This window comes from Solanum verrucosum, unplaced genomic scaffold (assembly GCF_900185275.1).
Source record: "Solanum verrucosum unplaced genomic scaffold, falcon-dt-bn FXZP01000284.1, whole genome shotgun sequence".
In the NCBI taxonomy this organism is placed as follows: Eukaryota; Viridiplantae; Streptophyta; class Magnoliopsida; order Solanales; family Solanaceae; genus Solanum; species Solanum verrucosum.
The window spans coordinates 1,567,247-1,585,364 of record NW_026019936.1 but is presented as its reverse complement, the minus strand read 5'-3'; the positions used below and the strand labels follow the sequence as shown (position 1 = coordinate 1,585,364).

At 36.0% G+C, this 18,118-nt stretch overlaps 1 protein-coding gene across 1 annotated transcript; it reads left to right on the top strand.

Annotated features, from left to right (window-relative positions):
* Nucleotides 1-1,061: 1,061 nt before the first annotated feature.
* LOC125837791 (DExH-box ATP-dependent RNA helicase DExH3) lies at nucleotides 1,062-17,824 on the top strand. The gene is made up of 19 exons (XM_049516866.1): nucleotides 1,062-1,404; nucleotides 5,078-5,232; nucleotides 5,323-5,410; nucleotides 5,705-5,941; nucleotides 7,565-7,660; nucleotides 8,215-8,403; nucleotides 8,950-9,109; nucleotides 9,193-9,323; nucleotides 9,757-9,927; nucleotides 11,596-11,868; nucleotides 12,151-12,345; nucleotides 12,804-13,007; nucleotides 13,158-13,227; nucleotides 13,367-13,515; nucleotides 14,466-14,774; nucleotides 14,869-14,928; nucleotides 15,982-16,134; nucleotides 16,228-16,338; nucleotides 17,313-17,824. Exons 1-19 carry the CDS (start codon nucleotides 1,123-1,125, stop codon nucleotides 17,772-17,774), a joined length of 3,495 nt encoding a protein of 1,164 aa, XP_049372823.1. The 5' UTR covers nucleotides 1,062-1,122; the 3' UTR covers nucleotides 17,775-17,824.
* Nucleotides 17,825-18,118: the final 294 nt, after the last annotated feature.

The following is an 18,118-nucleotide window of genomic DNA, read 5'->3' as shown; positions in this document are numbered from 1 at the left end:
ATTAGTTTAGTGAACGTGAAATAAATTGGAAGCATTAGATAATGCACTTCATAAAAACAATTTTTGTAAGAGTAATAAAAACAGTGCTTCCAAGACAATGCAAAGTCATAAAATAAATATTATCTCTTTAAACAAAGTTGATAGGAAATATGTAACTAAATACTAATAACTTACACATAAAATATAAATGTTCACTTATTAAGGCAATAAAATAAATTTATTAATGTGATTGAAATTTTACCTTAAACCAAGGCCAAAATCGAGTATTATGTCGAATTTTGGAATGTACACTAGTCATATTTTTTGGTTATATAAATGTTGGTGCCATCTTGCTAATTGCCTCGGCAACTATTTTAACATGCCGGTTAATTGTTTCAAGTGAATGTTGAAAAATTTCACAATCGTGAGGTGTGAGTTAAAGTGACTATATGTTGGTGAGAATAATAAATTTTATGTCGGTGAGAATAATAAATTTTAAAAAGTAATGATGTAATTCTAAATTTTATTTACATATGAAACAAATGTTAAGTAGATATAAATGTGGGGTTGTTTTAACAAAATATAAACTCATGGATCAATTATTGTATTAAAATATTTCAAATCATGATATGAAATTACCATATAATTCCATATCATGGTTTTTAGAGAATATGGTATCACCTCTCATGATATGGAATCATGCGATAGAATCAGCGTAAAATCACATGTCCAAACGCTGATTCCATCTCATAATATCATATCATGATATGATATCGCATTGCCAAACGCCTACTTAGTGTGATTGGGTCATTATTTTTGATATTTTTGCTTTATAAGTATTATCTCTTTTATTTCGTTTTATTATTATCAGTTCGATTTATTTGTTTTGGCTAAAATATAATACAATACATTCTATACACTTTGCCCTCTTCTTTACGTACTTTAACGCCCGTCCGCTGCTCCACTAGAGTTAACTCACCGGCGCCGCTGCAGCTCCACCGTCCTATTCCGCCGTCTCCGCTGTCACAGAACTACCATTTTTTCCGGTGAAAACTACCACCTTCCTTTATCAAAATAAGGTTAAAGAAGAAAAAAATTGAAGCACAGCTATGATCATAGTACTCATTTTATCAAACACATAGAATGCATTCGAGAATAGGGTTTCTCTTAGCATGCACAAAAAGGAGGTCTTCTTCATCTACGCTTCTTCTATCTACTCTGCTCTCTTCTCATCAAAATCGGAAGATATTCGCTGCTTGTCACCGCCGGATTTTGATCGGTAGTGATGTAAGTAAGGCTTATTTCTTCGAAGAATCGAATCTTCGTGGATTGGGACAGCTGCGTGGGTTTTGTAGATACCCTGGTATAGCAGCTTTAGAGCAATTCTCCGACGATGAATATGAATGCGACTACGAAAATCATCCGGTAAGGTTACAGCTAGCTTTAAACATTTAAAGTTGTTTTCTTTCATGCTTCCAAATTATGAAGATTCACTGTTTCGTTTATGTTTAGTGGTGCCTGTCGAGCAGTAGCAGCAGCTTTAGTCTTGTAGTGTCTTGCTTTTGCTTTCTACCACCATAAATTTTGTGATGTTTCCATTATTGCATAATTTATTTTGTTGTTGTTACTGTTTTCGGTAGTAGTTGCTATATTTTGTCCTCTGTCGTTTTCCCTTTTCATACTCACTCTGATTGCTCTACTCGAGTCTAGGCTCTTCCAGAAACAGCCTCTCTACCTCCATGAGGTAGTGGTAAGGTCTGCGTACACTCTATGTTTGGTTATGTTATTATATTTATTTGAGTTTCATTTTGACTTAACTTTGGAAATTAAATGTGATACATGGATTGAGATGTTTAATGTTTTAAAATGCTTTTTGTAATTTGGAAAATTGAAACGGGAATTAACATTGTTTTAATACTATTTCTTCACAAGAAATCTTTTTTTCAACATTGGGCTGAAGCAGCTTAGGGGTGGGTAGTATACAGGAAAGGGGATTAGAAAAAATAGTTTTTGCTTCATTTCTTACTTAAAGCTAGTAACTGTGAGCAATTTTCCGTTTTGAAACATTTAGTTAGTGTGGAATGAAGGGATAACTTTAATGGTCACATCACCTTTAGGGCGGAGGACCGAAGGAGTATTAGTTTTTGGAATCACAAATTGTGTGGGGAGAACTCGTTGAGGATGTCTTTCCCAAACATGTATATCATTTCAAACCAGAGGGGGTCAACAGTCCACCAGACTGGGAGATGGAGGAGTTCCAAAGGCTATTGGATAGTTAAATAATGAAACTCAGAAAAAATGATAATTTAGTTGTGTTTTCCACCATTAACTCAAAAATTTGATCTTTTAAAATGCTATTTGTAATTTGGATAATTGAATGAATCAACATTGTTTTAATACTATTTCTTCCCTAAAAGTCCTTTTTTTCTGGGTCTGGCCGAAGCAGCTTAGGAGTACTGGAAAGGAGATCAGAAAAAATAGTTTTAGCTTCAGTTCTTACTCAAAGCTAGCAGCTTTGAGTTATTTTCAGTTTTGAATCCTTTAGTTAGTATGGATGGAACATTTACAGTGTAGTTGTCTTGAAAATTCTGAATTTTCATTTTCTGTTCGAGATGTGATTGGGGAAGGGGGGGGGGGTTAGTGTCAACGTTTACAGGAGATTACATGGTGGGTAAATAACATGCTCTCTCTTTTTAAGTTGTCCTTTACTTTAGAGAAACCACTTGACTGGTCAGCATGTACAAGGATCGTTTCAGTTGGCATTTTTTCACCTCTTAGAATAATGTTGACAGTTTTTTGGTTTTTGTTAGCTCTCTGATCTTAGCAGACACTCTTGTACTCAAGCTAACCTTTTTAACCTCTTTTGTAACTATACATTTTCTTGATATCTTATTAATGATGTTAACTTCATAAAAGAAAAGTTTTTGGCTAATTTCTGGTTACTCTTTAACTTTTTGATGCATCTTTCGTTACATTTTTTTTTTTTTGAGAAATGGTAAGTGTATTATTAACATAGCACCAAAGAAGTGTTTTCAAAGGTATTAACATATCAGAAATCAAAAGTATTCCTTCTATTCTTAAAGAGATTCTATCAGATCTAACACTGCTTTAGCATCACCAACAATGTTCTGTTTACACCTTGTATACAGCCAGATTTTTGGCCATGCTTATGATGGAAATTTGTTTACTTGATAAAAAACAACAACAATGTTCTGTTTACACCAAAAATAGAACAAAAGTTAACTGTTCATTTGATTTTTTAGATGGAAGTTTTTTCTTCATAGCATCTAGCCTTTCCCCCCTCCAAACAATCCACCATAGATATGCAGGAATAGTGTGCCACCATTTCATTTGCTGCTATCCCTTTCCTTAATAAAAAGCTCTTCAATAGATCTCTCCGGTGTTTTAATGCATGATGAGCCGACCCATGAGGAACAGTTGCCTAATGATTTGATTTGACAATACAGAAAAGATTGTTCGCACTCTCTGGCTTGACACCACATAAGAAACATCTAGAACACAACAAGAATCCTTTTTTTTTCAAGTTATCCTATATTAAATATGCCTTTCGAGCCATCGTCCATGAGAAGCACATCACCTTAATGTATGCATTATTAACTTTTTTTTGGGTACATTGGAAAGACTAAATACAACAACAACAACAACATACCCAGTGTAATCCCACAAGTGAGGTCTAGGGAGGGTGGGGAGGTGGTGTGTACGCAACCTTACCCCTACTGAATAGAACTCTTAAATCTTTCATAAGCCACAAGGCTGAAATTTGCTAGGAGAAGAAACTCTATTTCTTTAGTGCATTTCCCCTGATTATCAGATCTGTTTCGTGCTTGTGGCCTTCATCTGCCAGAAAGTCTGCATAATAGTTTGCCTCCCACCAAATAGATTGGTAGTGGTCTTAATTGCTTCCAACAAATACTTACAATTTTCAATTATAGCCCTATGAGCTTTATCAAAAAAAATTATAGCCCTATGAGAGTGACACTGCATGTCTTCTTTGATAAGCTCCACTTTTGTTGATCATATGGCGAGTCAGTGAGAGGAATGAAAGAGCTCTTGAGGGAGTACAGATAGACTTTGTATACTTGAGGAATAGCCTATTTTCCCTTATTTCTTTTTGGTGTACCCTTAGGATTTTTACATGTATAGATGAGTGGGTGTTATTTGTAGAAAACCATGTCCTCTTTTAAGGTTTTCTACTTTTGGTATACTTCTTGTATACGGGCAAGCTTTTTCCCTTCCCTAATGAAATTTATTACTTTATCAAAAAAAAAAAAAAGAAGAAGGTTGACAACAACTAGGCAATTTGTTTCTATTTCCAGCTCTTTATATCCTAGTTGTTCTGCTAATTTTAGTCCTTGTTTGATGCTCCATGCTTTAAAGTTAGGCTTGTGGTAGGCTTTATCTAACCTGAGTACCCGCATTTACTTTCTCTGATCATCTCTAAAAATTCCTCCAAAAGCAGCTTCTCCAACTTGAGTCTTGACACTGCCATCAATATTCAATTTAATCATGTGGTATTTAATACCACCAACCAAACTCTGCTTTGCTTACTAGATATTGTTTCTTTTGCAGCCAATCAAACATTGTATTGTTTTACTTTTGAAGTTTAGTCTCTGGGTGTTTCTTTTACTTGCATGGAGATAGTATATCCTTTTATTTTATGTTCTTCTAAAAACAATATGCATGACAGTTGGCAATTGGTATGCATATTTGCCTATTTAATGCTACAAAAGATCATGGAAAAGAGTAGGGTGAGTTGACTTGAAATGCGTACATGGACTTCAATTTAAGAAATCATGTGGCTGTTGAAGGGCTTGATGGTGGGTCTTGTTGTCAGTGGTCAACGGCCATTTGGTTTTTTTGTTTATTGTAACTCAATTGAAAAGCCAAGAAAATGTAAGGAAAGAAGAATGTTGATCTATTTGTCTTTATCGTGTGTGTGTTTCGTTTTTTTTTCTTTAATAAATTCATATGCATAATTCCTTCATAAAAAATAAATAAAATTTCTGCGCAAATTATATCTGGTATGAAAGATTTATCAGTTAGAGCTTACTTGGGGACTTTGAGAGTTCAATGACAGGCTTCGTCATCAGTGGCCAATGTAGATGAGTGGAAATGGAAACTTAGCCTGCTGTTGCGCAATGAGAAGGATCAGGAAATTGTATCCAGAGATAAACGGGATAGAAGAGACCATGAACAGATATCCAACCTTGCTAAAAGGATGGGTCTTTATAGGTATGGAAGAATGTTGTTGATGATTTCTCGTCACGCTTTTTGTTATCTTGTTTTCGTGCTTTATTTACTCTTTCTTTTTGCATCTTGCAGTGAAATTTATGGGAAAGTTGTAGTGGTGAGCAAGGTTCCTCTTCCAAATTACAGACCTGATCTTGATGATAAGCGGCCTCAAAGAGAGGTAAGAGTTATCTCCTAAATTGTACAATTATTTCCTTCTATTGTTACATGTCAATGAGGGCTTAATATCTATATGTAGAGTAACAATTGGAGAAACAAACTTTTAAGTTGACATTTGGATTTGGTTTTAAATTTGTGTTAATCAAAAGAGTAAATTAAAGATAAAACAACGTAGAAATGACATTGAGATGTAGTTATCTGAGTATGTCCTTGCAAAATTTCGTGCTGTTCAACATTCTTGATTTGCTCTTGAGTTTAGAAAGCAGAAGTTGAATTTTTTATTGCATTGACGCAGGTAGTAATCCCACTAAGTCTGCAAAGGAGAGTAGAAGGTTTGCTTCAGGAACATATTGATAGAACACAACTCAGTAGTGGAAAAGATGAAAACATTTTAGATGTTACTAAGTCCTCTGATAGAGTTACAGATGCTAATATGGATGAAAATCCAGATTCATTCTTAGATGGCTCTGTCATGGAAAAGGTTCTTCAGAGGCGGAGCTTACGCATGCGTAATATGCAGAGGGGTTGGCAGGTATCTTTCCGTGTGTCTATTTTTATTGTATTTTCCTTTTATTATGTGGAAAACATTACTCGTTTCAAATGCATTTCGCATTCTATGTTCCGAACCTCAAATTTAAAGATAAAGGATGTTGGCTCACACTAGCAGCCTCTTGAAAACATCTTAAGGAGTTAGAAGAGTATGTAATCTTAACATTAAGAAGTCTTATGATCATGTTAATTGGAAGTTCTCAATCAACTTGCTCAAGAATATGGGATCTGGTAGGAAATGGGTCAGTTTGATACTCTTTTTGCAGAGGCACTGTTAAATATTCTGTCCTAGTTAATGGGTCACCAGTGGGCTTCTTTGCTGCTCAAAGGGGTCTATGACAACAAGACCCTATTTCTCCTTTCCTATTTTTACTGGTGATGGAGTGCTCCAGTTGTATGTTGTCTGTAGCGTAGAGGAATGACTGGATTGATGGTTTCAGTGTTCATAACATCACCCGTAATATTCTATAGATCTTTCATCTGTTGTAAGCAAATGCTACTTTGGTGATGTGTGATGCTGAGGTTGATCAACCAAAACATGTGAGGGTGATTCTAGAAGTTTCTGAAGCTGTCTCTTGGCTTGAAAAGTTACTTATATCCAGTTAATAAAGTTCCTAATTGCTGCTTTCTGACTGCTACCTAGGATGTCAAGTGTTTTACCAACTAATTATCTTGGATGGTCATTGGGACCCAAGCACAAAACTTTATAACATCTGGGAAGTAGTGTTGGAGAAATATGAAAAAGTTTAGCCAGGTGAAAGAAACAATATCTACCAATATTTTCTCGGGAAGGAAGATCGGTTCTAATTATTAGTGTGTTGGATTCATTTTCCACATATTTAATATCTCTGTTAAGAACTCTCCTGTTCAGAAGATGAGAGTTGCATGAAAGTTCTGGAAATGAGGATGTTGTTGTGGATGTGTAGGTATGCTAGGAGAGATTAGATTAGGAATGAAGATATCCGGGACAAGGTAGGAGGGGCCTTGTAGTGGACAAGATGTGGAAGGTGAGATGGTTTGGGCATGTGAAGAGGAGATGCAGATGCCGATGCCCCAGGATCGGTACAGACCACACTATAGGAAGTTACTGTGGTGAAATACTATAGCTGCATGCATTTGGTGGATTGTCTGGATGGAAAGAAATGGGTGATGTTTTGAAAATTCTGCGAGCTCCAACAAGATAAGAGTCTAATTGTATGTTTTTGTTTTGCTTATGATGTAGGATGGAACATGTAAATGAAGTTAAAATAGTTCTACAAACATTACAATCCCTACTAGATTAGACGGGGCAGTACTGGTTTTAGTCAATACAAACGAATGTTACCTTTCTCAAAAAGAAACAAGATTAGACGGGGCACACTTTGTTGTTTGTTCTTTTACTACATTGTACAAATATGGGCTGTTCTATTTTATAAAGTTACTTTACCTTTCACAAAAATATTCATGCTCAATATGGTTTTAACAAATCTCCATATGGCCTGCAATAATTAGCATTCTATTGTCCTGAGGTGAATTATTTTTTCCCTTCTTCAATATCAGCATCAACAAACTTTTGTTGGATACATATTCAATGTATGTAAATGCTCGTTGGATTTATTTCTCGCAGGAATCTCCTGATGGCAACAAAATGCTAGAATTCCGGAAATCTCTTCCTGCATTTAAGGAAAAAGAAAGGCTGCTCCAAGCAATTGCACGTAATCAGGTCTTACTTTGATAAACTTATTATTCTTTCTCTGTGCAATCGAAGCATGTATGGTGATTGCATATGACTGATGTAGCCCAAGTCAATGCCCTTTATTCTTTTAATTTGACACTGAACCTTTATCATGAAAGATGTGGTTGTGCTGGAAGGTTTTCTTGCAAATTGCTAGTCATTTTTGGTATTCCTGAACTACTGATCTTTTAAAATGCATCTAAGTTTTTGCTCTCCTATTTGCACAGTCAAGAAACTCAAGTCCCTTAATAATCTAGTGATTGTGCTTATAGACTGGTAACGTTTTAATGGTCACATTAACTGGTTTGAATTCTCTTTTATTTGGAGGATGTCCAGGGAACAGACTAGGACATATTCGTAGTGCATAAACCTATTTTAGCATTGGGATAAACAGAGAAGAAAACACAGTTTTATAACTATTGGACATGTGATGATTCTTGATGTTTGTGAATTGTAGAGTAGAAACGCAAGGAACTGAAAATTGGTTGTAATGTGTTAACTTGTTTTATGTCAACTTAAAGTCTTTTTGATTATTTCAACAGGTGGTAGTAATTTCTGGCGAGACAGGATGTGGTAAGACCACTCAACTGCCACAGTACATTCTAGAGTCAGAGATAGAATCTGGCCGTGGAGCATTTTGTAGCATAATTTGTACGCAACCTCGAAGAATATCTGCTTTGGCTGTTGCAGAAAGAGTGGCTACAGAAAGGGGAGAACCTCTTGGTGACTCAGTATGCTACTATTCTTCTCTGCTCTGAATCCTTTTTTGTACGGGCTTTTGGTCAAGCTTTCACTGGATTGGATGAGACTCAGTGTTATCAAAGGTGAAAAGCGCAAAAAAGCTCTAAGGTCTGTTGGAGCTTTAAGTGCAAAGCGCAACTAAAGTGTGGGCTTTAATGAAAAAAGGCTCAAAGGGAGAAAAAATACAAATATATATGTTTAGTACAAGACTAATAATTATAAGCATGAATGACAAATATATGAATAAAGAAATTGAAAAATGATTAAGATAAAATGAAATATCAACTGTTTAGTATCACCTCTTCAGAAGAGGCTCATTGACACAAAAAAATATTTCTTAGAACCTTAATTACAACACTGAAGTGCACATAAAGCGAGGCGAACCGCTCGACACGTTTTGAGCCTCGCTTTAGGGCTTAAGCACGCCTTTGACAACACTGACGAGACAGTCATAAAAGTTGAAATTTTATTTGTTACAGTTAAATTTGGAAGCTTCTTTATGTTAGTTGCTGTTCTTCACAGAGTATTTTTGGTAGGTTGGTTATAAAGTACGATTAGAAGGGGTGAAAGGAAAAAATACACATTTGCTATTTTGTACAAGTGGTATTTTGCTTCGTCGTCTTCTCAGTGACCGCAATCTTGATGGTATAACCCATGTTTTTGTTGATGAAATTCATGAGCGAGGCATGAATGAAGGTAGCTGAATTGGCAACTTAGGTCTCTGGTTTTGGTTTTCTTATGAAAGCTGCATTGATAATTTGCTTCTCATTCTTTGTCAGATTTCCTGTTGATTGTGTTGAAGGATCTTCTTCCACGACGCCCAGATTTGAGATTGATTTTGATGAGTGCTACTCTTAATGCTGAATTATTTTCCAGTTACTTTGGAGGAGCGCCTATGATTCACATCCCAGTAAGCTGCAACTTGGATCACCACTTAGTTAGAGTTTATACATGTTGTTGGTGTTTGTGTACTAGTTTCGATGATAATAGTTCTTTTTACTCTGCCCAGTACTCTATGATTCCCCTATATATTTGATGTTTGGAATTTCTTGATGTAGATTTGAAAAGAATGAGCTTTCCAGTTTTCTGCCTTTAGATAGGAGCATATATGCAAAATGTTCGTCTATTTATATAATTCTTACTTCACTTGAGATTTCTTATTCATTTTTGTTTTGTTATGTAAAATTTACTAGCATCAATTAAGTTCATAACATGTCGACTTTTCATTCCAGAATAATTTTTATCTTTCTGTATTGTTTTTGTTAAACCGGGTTTTAGGCTGTTGAGCTTTGCTGGCTTATTTGACATATTATGTTAACTTTTCGGCATTTTGTATGATGTAGGGCTTCACATATCCTGTAAGAGAAAATTTTCTGGAAGATGTGCTGGAAATTACGGGATATAAGTTGACTTCATTCAACCAAATTGATGATTATGGCCAGGAGAAGATGTGGAAAACACAAAAACAGTTAGCACCCCGCAAAAAGAAAAATCAGATAACTGCTCTTGTTGAGGTTGTTATTCTGTCTGCTATTGTGTTCTGTATACATGAACTGAGGAACTTTCGTATTTGCTAGTTATGTATTGTCTTCTTTAGTCCTTTTCTGTTAGATTTTCTGCTTCCTTCATAATACTTTTTACAACTTCGCTCTATGCTTTTTTTCTGGTGCTTGTTTTCTGATTGTCTTTTCATTTTCTTTTGATGTCCCTCTCTAGCTATGAACATCTAATAGGGAGACAAAAAATAGGCTTTTCTTTATCTCGAAATTTGGAAATGAAGACAGTGATTCAACTGAAGTTTGAGCTTGTTTATTGTATTGAATCAGGTGTTCCTCATAGATCATCAAACAATATGATAGAATAAGAGATGTAAGTTACATGTTCTTCATATGCTAACATGCGAAGGCCATGAGGGAAGCTAATGCCCCTTTCCTAGACCGTTAAAAACATAACTGTAAAACGTAATTTCACAAAATTGACTTTGCTCCCTGTTCTGCATGATTTCTGTACCCATTCAATCTGCAATGCTTTCAGCTAAGAGGCAATATAGAGTGGACGAGCTCTCCCTTATTAATATGGATAGAGAATCCATCTTCTGGATTCTGCTGAGAAGAGAATCTTTTGGATTTTACCAAACAAAATTTGTAATAGTCTCCTGGTTTTCTTGGTGCCTGCATATACGGAGAGGCAGTTGTTTGCTTCATCTGCTGGAAAAAGCCCCTATTTCACGTCCGTTTTCCCCCCAAATGATTAATTTAAGTTGAGATCTTCGAAGTTTGAACAGAACAAGCATCTGAGGGTGTATTTTTTCCTTTTCCCTAGAAGGTAATGAGAAGAGGGAGAAGCAAATAGTGCAGTTTGACTAGTAACTAGATGCATAATGTTTTTTCATTTTCAAGAAATTTCTGTCAGTCATGTGTGCTAGTAGTGATTTAAATGTCAAGGCATTAGGTATTCCTGATATCATAATGTCAAGGCATTATTAATTCAGTCCTATACTGCATTATAGGGTTGCCTATTCATAACCTGTTGGGAAAGATGGGTTCAAGTTATTGGAGATCCAAAAAACAATTTGTATTTGAGATCTAAGCAACTTAATTTTCATGCATAGAATCTTGATTTAAAAGGAGTGAGTACTCCTTTTTGTGTAAGTATGTGCCACTTTAACATACTTTTCTTTTATATCACCTTTCAAAAAAGACTTGCCATTCCATCTGCATAAACTATTTGGTATTGTTCTCACAGATATTTGCTATCTCAAAAGACTTATCCCCGAAAGAAAAATTTTCTGTTTGTATAATTTTTGTATTTCTAGGTATACTTCTTCTATACAGGCGAATATTTTGCCTGGTTAATATAATTTATTACTTTATATATAGAAGAAGGAAATAAAGTTTTCCTCTCCATAAATCATCGAGAAATGCGTAAACTTTCACTGGGAAAAGGGGTTGTCGGAGTTAGTTCCTGTGAGAACAAATTACTGAGTGTTAGACACATTTCCCAAGAGAGAGAACTACTCATTGTTGGTATTATCTCAAATTTTCCTCCCATCTTGTTCTTTCTTTATTAAGTAGTTTTATTCTTGTTGGTTAGATGCTGTAGAAAGAAATTGTCAGATTGCCAGTACTGCAAGAGAAGATACAGTACTAATCTTGTATGAATGATGTACTTCTATATGGCAGGATGCTGTAGAAAAATCAAACTTCGAGAATTATAGTCCAAGGGCACGTGATTCACTAGCATGCTGGGCTCCTGATTGTATTGGATTCAATCTTATTGAGGCAGTTTTGTGCCATATATGTCGGAAAGAACGTCCAGGCGCTGTACTAGTATTTATGACTGGTTGGGAAGATATTAGTTGTTTAAGAGATCAACTTAAAGCACATCCTCTCTTGGGTGACCCAAATAGAGTGTTGGTGCTCACTTGTCATGGTTCTATGGCTACCTCTGAGCAGGTAATAATGCTCTCTCCTTATTTTGATGCCTCTTCAGGTTTTGCAGTTGTTTTCACTTTTCTTTGATTGTTATGTTGCTTAGACTCTTCAAAAATGTCACCGGTGCATGTCGGATCCTCCAAAAGTAGTGCATTTTTGGAGGATCCGACACAGGTGCGGCAACATTTTTTCAGAGTCCGAGTAAAACATTTATACTATCAGTTCAGATGTATTATTTCTAGAAGTGTACTTCCCTTTCCTTGTCAGTTTAATGTTTTGACAAACTTAAATTGTAATCTGCAGAAACTCATATTTGAAAAGCCACCTCAGAATGTACGTAAAATAGTACTTGCAACAAATATGGCCGAGGCAAGTATTACTATAAATGATGTGGTCTTTGTGGTGGACTGTGGAAAAGCGAAGGAGACGACTTATGATGCTCTAAATAATACTCCGTGCTTATTACCTTCATGGATTTCACAAGCTTCTGCACGACAAGTAAGTTCCTTGAATAAACAGCACCTTTTTTATTCAGCCTAAACTTTCCGTTTGTAATTCAATTTTCCTTTCCCGTCTTTTCACACAAAATTCTACAGAGAATGAACAATTTCTCCCCCTCATAAGTAATATGAAAAAGTTCTGTGCTTAGATGTTACTTAAAAAACATGATAACATTACCCGATCAAACAAAAAAAAAAACAATAACATTTTGTTTTTGGATTGCTTTAGATGATTGTAGCTGATAAAACATGTGAAATGCGAATCTGTTCAAAATACTAGGTTGTGCATTGCCTTGCAGTAACATCTGTTCAATACTTCAATTTATTTTGAATATCTGAATTCTGATGATAAAAATGTGAATTCTTTTCACTGTTATCTTTGAGTCAGATTTTGATGTTATGTTGGATGTTCTTGTCCTTGTTTGTTTATGATCTGTCATATCTCTCATGTTGCAGAGAAGGGGTAGGGCTGGCCGTGTCCAACCAGGCGAGTGCTACCACTTGTATCCACGATGTGTGTATGAAGCTTTTGCTGAATACCAACTACCTGAACTCCTGAGAACTCCTTTGAATTCTCTTTGCTTGCAAATAAAGAGTTTACAGGTTGGAAGTATTGCTGAATTCCTTTCGTCTGCGCTTCAGCCTCCAGAATCATTGGCTGTAAGTGCTTCCTCTCTTGATGCTTATTCTATGTTTCTTATGCTCTTTTCTGGATCAAGTTCTTATGATGCTATACACATGCCATTTAGATTAGAGGGTTGCTTCTTAGTTTCCAAGTATGATTGAAATTGTAATGTCCATATACTGCAGGTGCAAAATGCTATTCAGTTTTTGAAGATGATTGGTGCATTAGATGAAAATGAGAATCTTACACATCTAGGTATGTATTCTATTGAGGAGAAAAATAATCTGTTTCATGAAAATTTGTATTGCTTGTATGATGTTTTTTTTACTAGTTATATTTATGACCTTTATTCTGAGGTTTATAAGTTATATCTTCGTCATTTCTTTACAACCAGGCAAATTTTTAGCAATCCTCCCTGTGGATCCCAAGCTTGGGAAAATGCTCATTATGGGTACTATTTTCCGTTGCTTTGATCCTGTTTTGACTATTGTGGCTGGTCTTAGTGTACGGGATCCATTTCTGTTGCCTCAAGATAAAAAAGATGTAAGTAGAAAGCAAATTGCGCCACTAGCCTCACCTCTTAATTTCATATACTACTAGTTGGTATTATTTCTACTTTCGCTTTGTTATACATTCTTTTCTTTTTTTTAGTTTCATGTCCTTTATGTTCCATCACTTCAAAATTGTGCATCCCTACTTCTTTCCATGTTTGCTCAATGGATAGTTGTATCACTTTGCCAATTTAAACAACCCACAGTTTTAAGAGGAAGTTATCCTGAAAGAAGAGTGTCATAAATAATTAACTTTTGCCACTTGAAGTGCATTTTTTGAGAAGTTGAAAGAGTTTTAGGTTGAAGGAGTTCTATATGATATATTCCAGGGTGTATTTCTTATTTAGCAGTTAGACATTGATGTGGCTTTTCCCAGATGAACATAAAATATTTAAAGGAAGAAGGAATAAGAAGACAGATAGAAAATGCATGTATTATGCCTGATCAAGCTGGGAATTTTTTAGAATAAAAGGTTACTCTCCCCTATTCATAGAGGAAAACAAAGGAAACTAGGGTCGATCAAAAGCCTTTTTGGTTTTCTGTTCTTTTGCTAAATACGTAAAAAGTTAATTAACATCCAAATCTCGCATTAACATAACACTGGGTTATGGACAAAAAAGTTTTTGTAGAAAGAAATTTGATATCTTCTCTATTCTTGTACTGAATAGAGAAATTTTGCAGTGCATGTATCTCTTAAATACCTGCCAGTATACACCACATAATTAATTCGGTAGACCTGTCAACTTCATTTCCCCTGTGATGGATGACCTTATGCAAGGTTCAGGACATTTTAAGATCATACTAACTTGGCATATTCCCATCTGATTCATCTCCTCATTTTTAAGTCTAGCTAGCAGCCAGCACAATGTAACACTGCACTAGATAATATTGTTTTGTCTACTAAATCTTATTCACCAATATTGATCAACTCCCATTTTGCAGTTAGCGGGGACAGCAAAGTCCAGATTCTCTGCCAAGGACTATAGTGACCATATGGCACTTGTCCGTGCATACGAAGGATGGAAAGATGCTGAAAGGGAAGGTTCTGCCTACGAATATTGCTGGAGGAATTTCCTCTCTGCCCAGACTCTTCAAGCTATCCATTCTCTTAGAAAGCAATTTATCTTCATCTTGAAAGATGCTGGGTTGCTTGATGCTGATACTGCAATTAACAATAAGCTAAGTTACAATCAGTCTTTGGTTCGTGCTGTCATATGTTCTGGATTGTATCCTGGAATTTCATCAGTGGTGGTATGCAATGGTTCTACAGTTCTGATCTAGTTTCATGAATTTATTTCAGTCCAATTGTATATATATTCATATGAGTTATCATGTCCATGTGCAGAACAGAGAGACATCAATGTCCTTCAAGACTATGGATGATGGACAAGTCTTTCTTTATGCAGTAAGTTCAATGAACAGTTTTTTGGAAGTTATTAGATTATGAAGTTAGTGACAGTGTTTGTTTCTGCTCTTTTCCTTTTTGTTGGAGCCATTTAATCTATGTGGGGTGGAAGCTCCTTGCACAAATAAAAAAAAATTCCAAATTTTTATTTGATTGGACATCAATCCAACAATTTTTTTCTCATCTTGGTGTCACTGTCACCTTCAATACAAGATAATCACATAAAATGGAGAAAGAAAATAAAACGGTAGGGGAAATAATATCCTGGGGAAAATGTTTTAAATTCTGAAGAGGAAGGCATATATCCCTTGCAATGATGCATCTGGACCTGTTTGGAAATTCGAAGTTTTGGTTTTCGCTTTTCTTTTTTAGGTTGCCGAATTTGTTTACATATCTGCTGTCTCATTTCATGAATTCTCCCCAGAATTAAAAGAGATCTGCATATCCTCAATTTTCGACTCTCACAAAAGCTCTTATTCTCCCATTTTCCTTTGCCCAAGCATTTGATCTGTTGCTGTTCTACAATGGTAGCCATGGTTGCAGTCTAGTGTCTATGTTGCCCGGCTGTGTTGCTTGGACTCTCCGAAATGTTGGTGTACCCGTGTCGGATCCTAAAAAAAGACTACTTTTGGAGGATCCGACAAGCATCCGTCAGCATTTTTGAAGAGTCCGAGCAACATAGTTGAGCAGGATCTGTTTTATAGGCTCGTACCAATGTATTCTTGAGTTCTAAGGAGACAGGAAATCTAGTCTAGTGGATGAACCGTGGCCATGAGATCAGAGTATGATGAATTGCCTCCATGCCCTTCCGGGTCATGGTGCCATAGATGATCGTTCTCAGTTTGTTGTCATCAAAAAAAAAAAAAAACTACACAAGTTCATTGCCGTAACATGATATTTACGCAATACAAATTTCTTTGGACAATCTCTTTCCAGTAGGAGGGTGGACTTGCACCTCAGCAGTTGAATTGTTGTGTTACTTGCACATGTATATTTCAATTGTTATGGTTTTCATATTGCTGAAGATGTGTAACATTTCAATTGTGTCTTCAGAATTCAGTCAATGCTCGCTATCAAACGATTCCATACCCTTGGCTGGTGTTCAGTGAAAAAGTTAAGGTCAATACAGTCTTCATACGGGATTCTACTGGAGTATCTGATTCGATTGTGATCCTATTTGGTAGTGCTCTAGACTGTGGAGATATGGTAACTTTTCTCTCCCTAGATGCTTACCGATTCACATCCTTGAAGTTGTTAACAGCTGTGAGTTCCTAAATCTTGTGATTATTTTTTCTTCAGGCTGGGCATTTAAAGATGTTGGGTGGATACATAGAGTTCTTCATGGATCCTACTCTGGCGGATTGCTACATAAAGCTCAAAGAGGAGCTCGATATACTTTTGCAAAAGAAGGTGAATTTTCCAGGATCTTGTTTCCTTCTCAATGCATGCTACTCCTAGTTATGAACCATTTTATTTCTGCTAACTAAAAAGCAAACGGACAAGTGCACTTAACTACTTTAAGCATGGTATTTAGGTAAATTCTCTTCTTTACCTTTAAGATAGTGGAACTCTAATGAGCAAAAAGATAAGAAAACTAAGTTGATACATTAAGTTTCATCTTTAAATAACTGTTCAATGTTTCAGAGAAGCTAACATGATCTTAATCAAAAGAAACTAGCTCTACATAACCTCAAGGGAAGTTTATATCTCACCAATTGAAAGTACATCTTTGCCTACTACAAACAAATGCCAGAAGAACTCTCAATTCGAGGTCTTACTGTAACTACTGCTTTCTGGAGATTGGCCCAATAATTTGTTTGATATTTAGACCGATTTGTATAAAGGAATTTTAAGTTTTAGGTTTTGTTATTAGTTAGTTATCTGTTTATTCATTTTTGAAGGTTGTCTTAGTTTTTTTTTTGTTTCTTTTGTTTTGTGGTGGTGGTGGAGGTGGGGTGGGGGGAGTTGGATAGCATGAAGGAAAGCGGTCAACCCAGATAATTTGTGAAGAAAGTGAACAGAACTGATGTAAGAATGAGAAAAAGTGCAAGTGCTTATCCATTTGAATTATTGGGCCTATCTCCCGAAAATTGGCCCTTGACTAAATAATACCACGACTAAACATGTATTATTTTCTCCAAGACATCCTACCAAACAACCCCTTAAGGTTCAGTATGATAATCCCATGTTTTTCTTTAAATAACAGTCCTGGAGTTTTGAATTTTTGCCTTGAAGACAGAACATCTTATCATATTAAGTTATGTTTTGTCCTTCTTTGGTTGTTAATTTATTTTGAATAATTTCCTATTTATTTGTTAATTTACTGGTTTTTGGATGATTTATCAAAAAATTAAAAGAGTTGCACTGGTTTTTGGATGATGCAGCTTCAAGATCCTGAGGTAGACATCCACAAGGAAGGCAAATACCTTATGCTTGCTGTTCAGGAACTGGTTTCAGGAGATCAGTCTGAGGGCAGGTTTGTGTTTGGTCGTGAAAACAAGAAGCCTAAAGATTCTGACACTGATAGATTTACAAGGGACGGGACAAACCCAAAGAGTTTGTTGCAAACCCTACTTATGAGGGCCGGTCACTCCCCTCCCAAGTACAAAACAAAGCATCTAAAAACAAATGAATTTAGGGCACTTGCAGAGTTCAAGGGAATGCAATTTGTAGGTAAACCAAAGAGAAACAAAGCTCTTGCAGAAAAGGATGCTGCAATAGAGGCACTAGCATGGTTAACTCAAACATCTGAAAAGAATCATGATGAAGATGATAAATCTCCTCCTGATGTCACCGATAACATGCTGAAACTTCTTGGTAAACGCAGGAGATCAAAGCGTCGCTGAGGTTGTGGACACCAGACATTTTTAATAGTTGGTAGTATGGACCACTAGAAGGCAAGGTTGAAGCTTCCAGTTGATCAACCTCCAGACTCTTATCACTTCTTGAAGACCAAATACTCAGTGTGACTGCTGCTTGCTAAGATCTAATAATGCTGGTGCCAGTTTTGGCCCTGGTTTTACAGGTATCAGATTCAGCTTAGGCTCATAAAAGAAGTAAGTGTACATAAGCGCAAAGTAGGGCCATGAATTATCACCAGATGGCTGCATTAATAAACTAAAACGGTTGACCGGATTGTAAAAATAGGGAGCTGTGAGGTTCTGTTCTTTGAAGTGGCATAACTGCTAGG

Bases quoted from the DNA above. Each gene is read 5' to 3' on its own strand.
- LOC125837791 (XM_049516866.1), top strand. From the start codon at position 1,123: ATGCATTCGAGAATAGGGTTTCTCTTAGCATGCACAAAAAGGAGGTCT. The intron at 5,942-7,564 runs GTATCTTTCCGT...TATTTCTCGCAG, and splicing joins ATATGCAGAGGGGTTGGCAG to GAATCTCCTGATGGCAACAA. The intron at 13,228-13,366 runs GTATGTATTCTA...CTTTACAACCAG, and splicing joins TGAGAATCTTACACATCTAG to GCAAATTTTTAGCAATCCTC.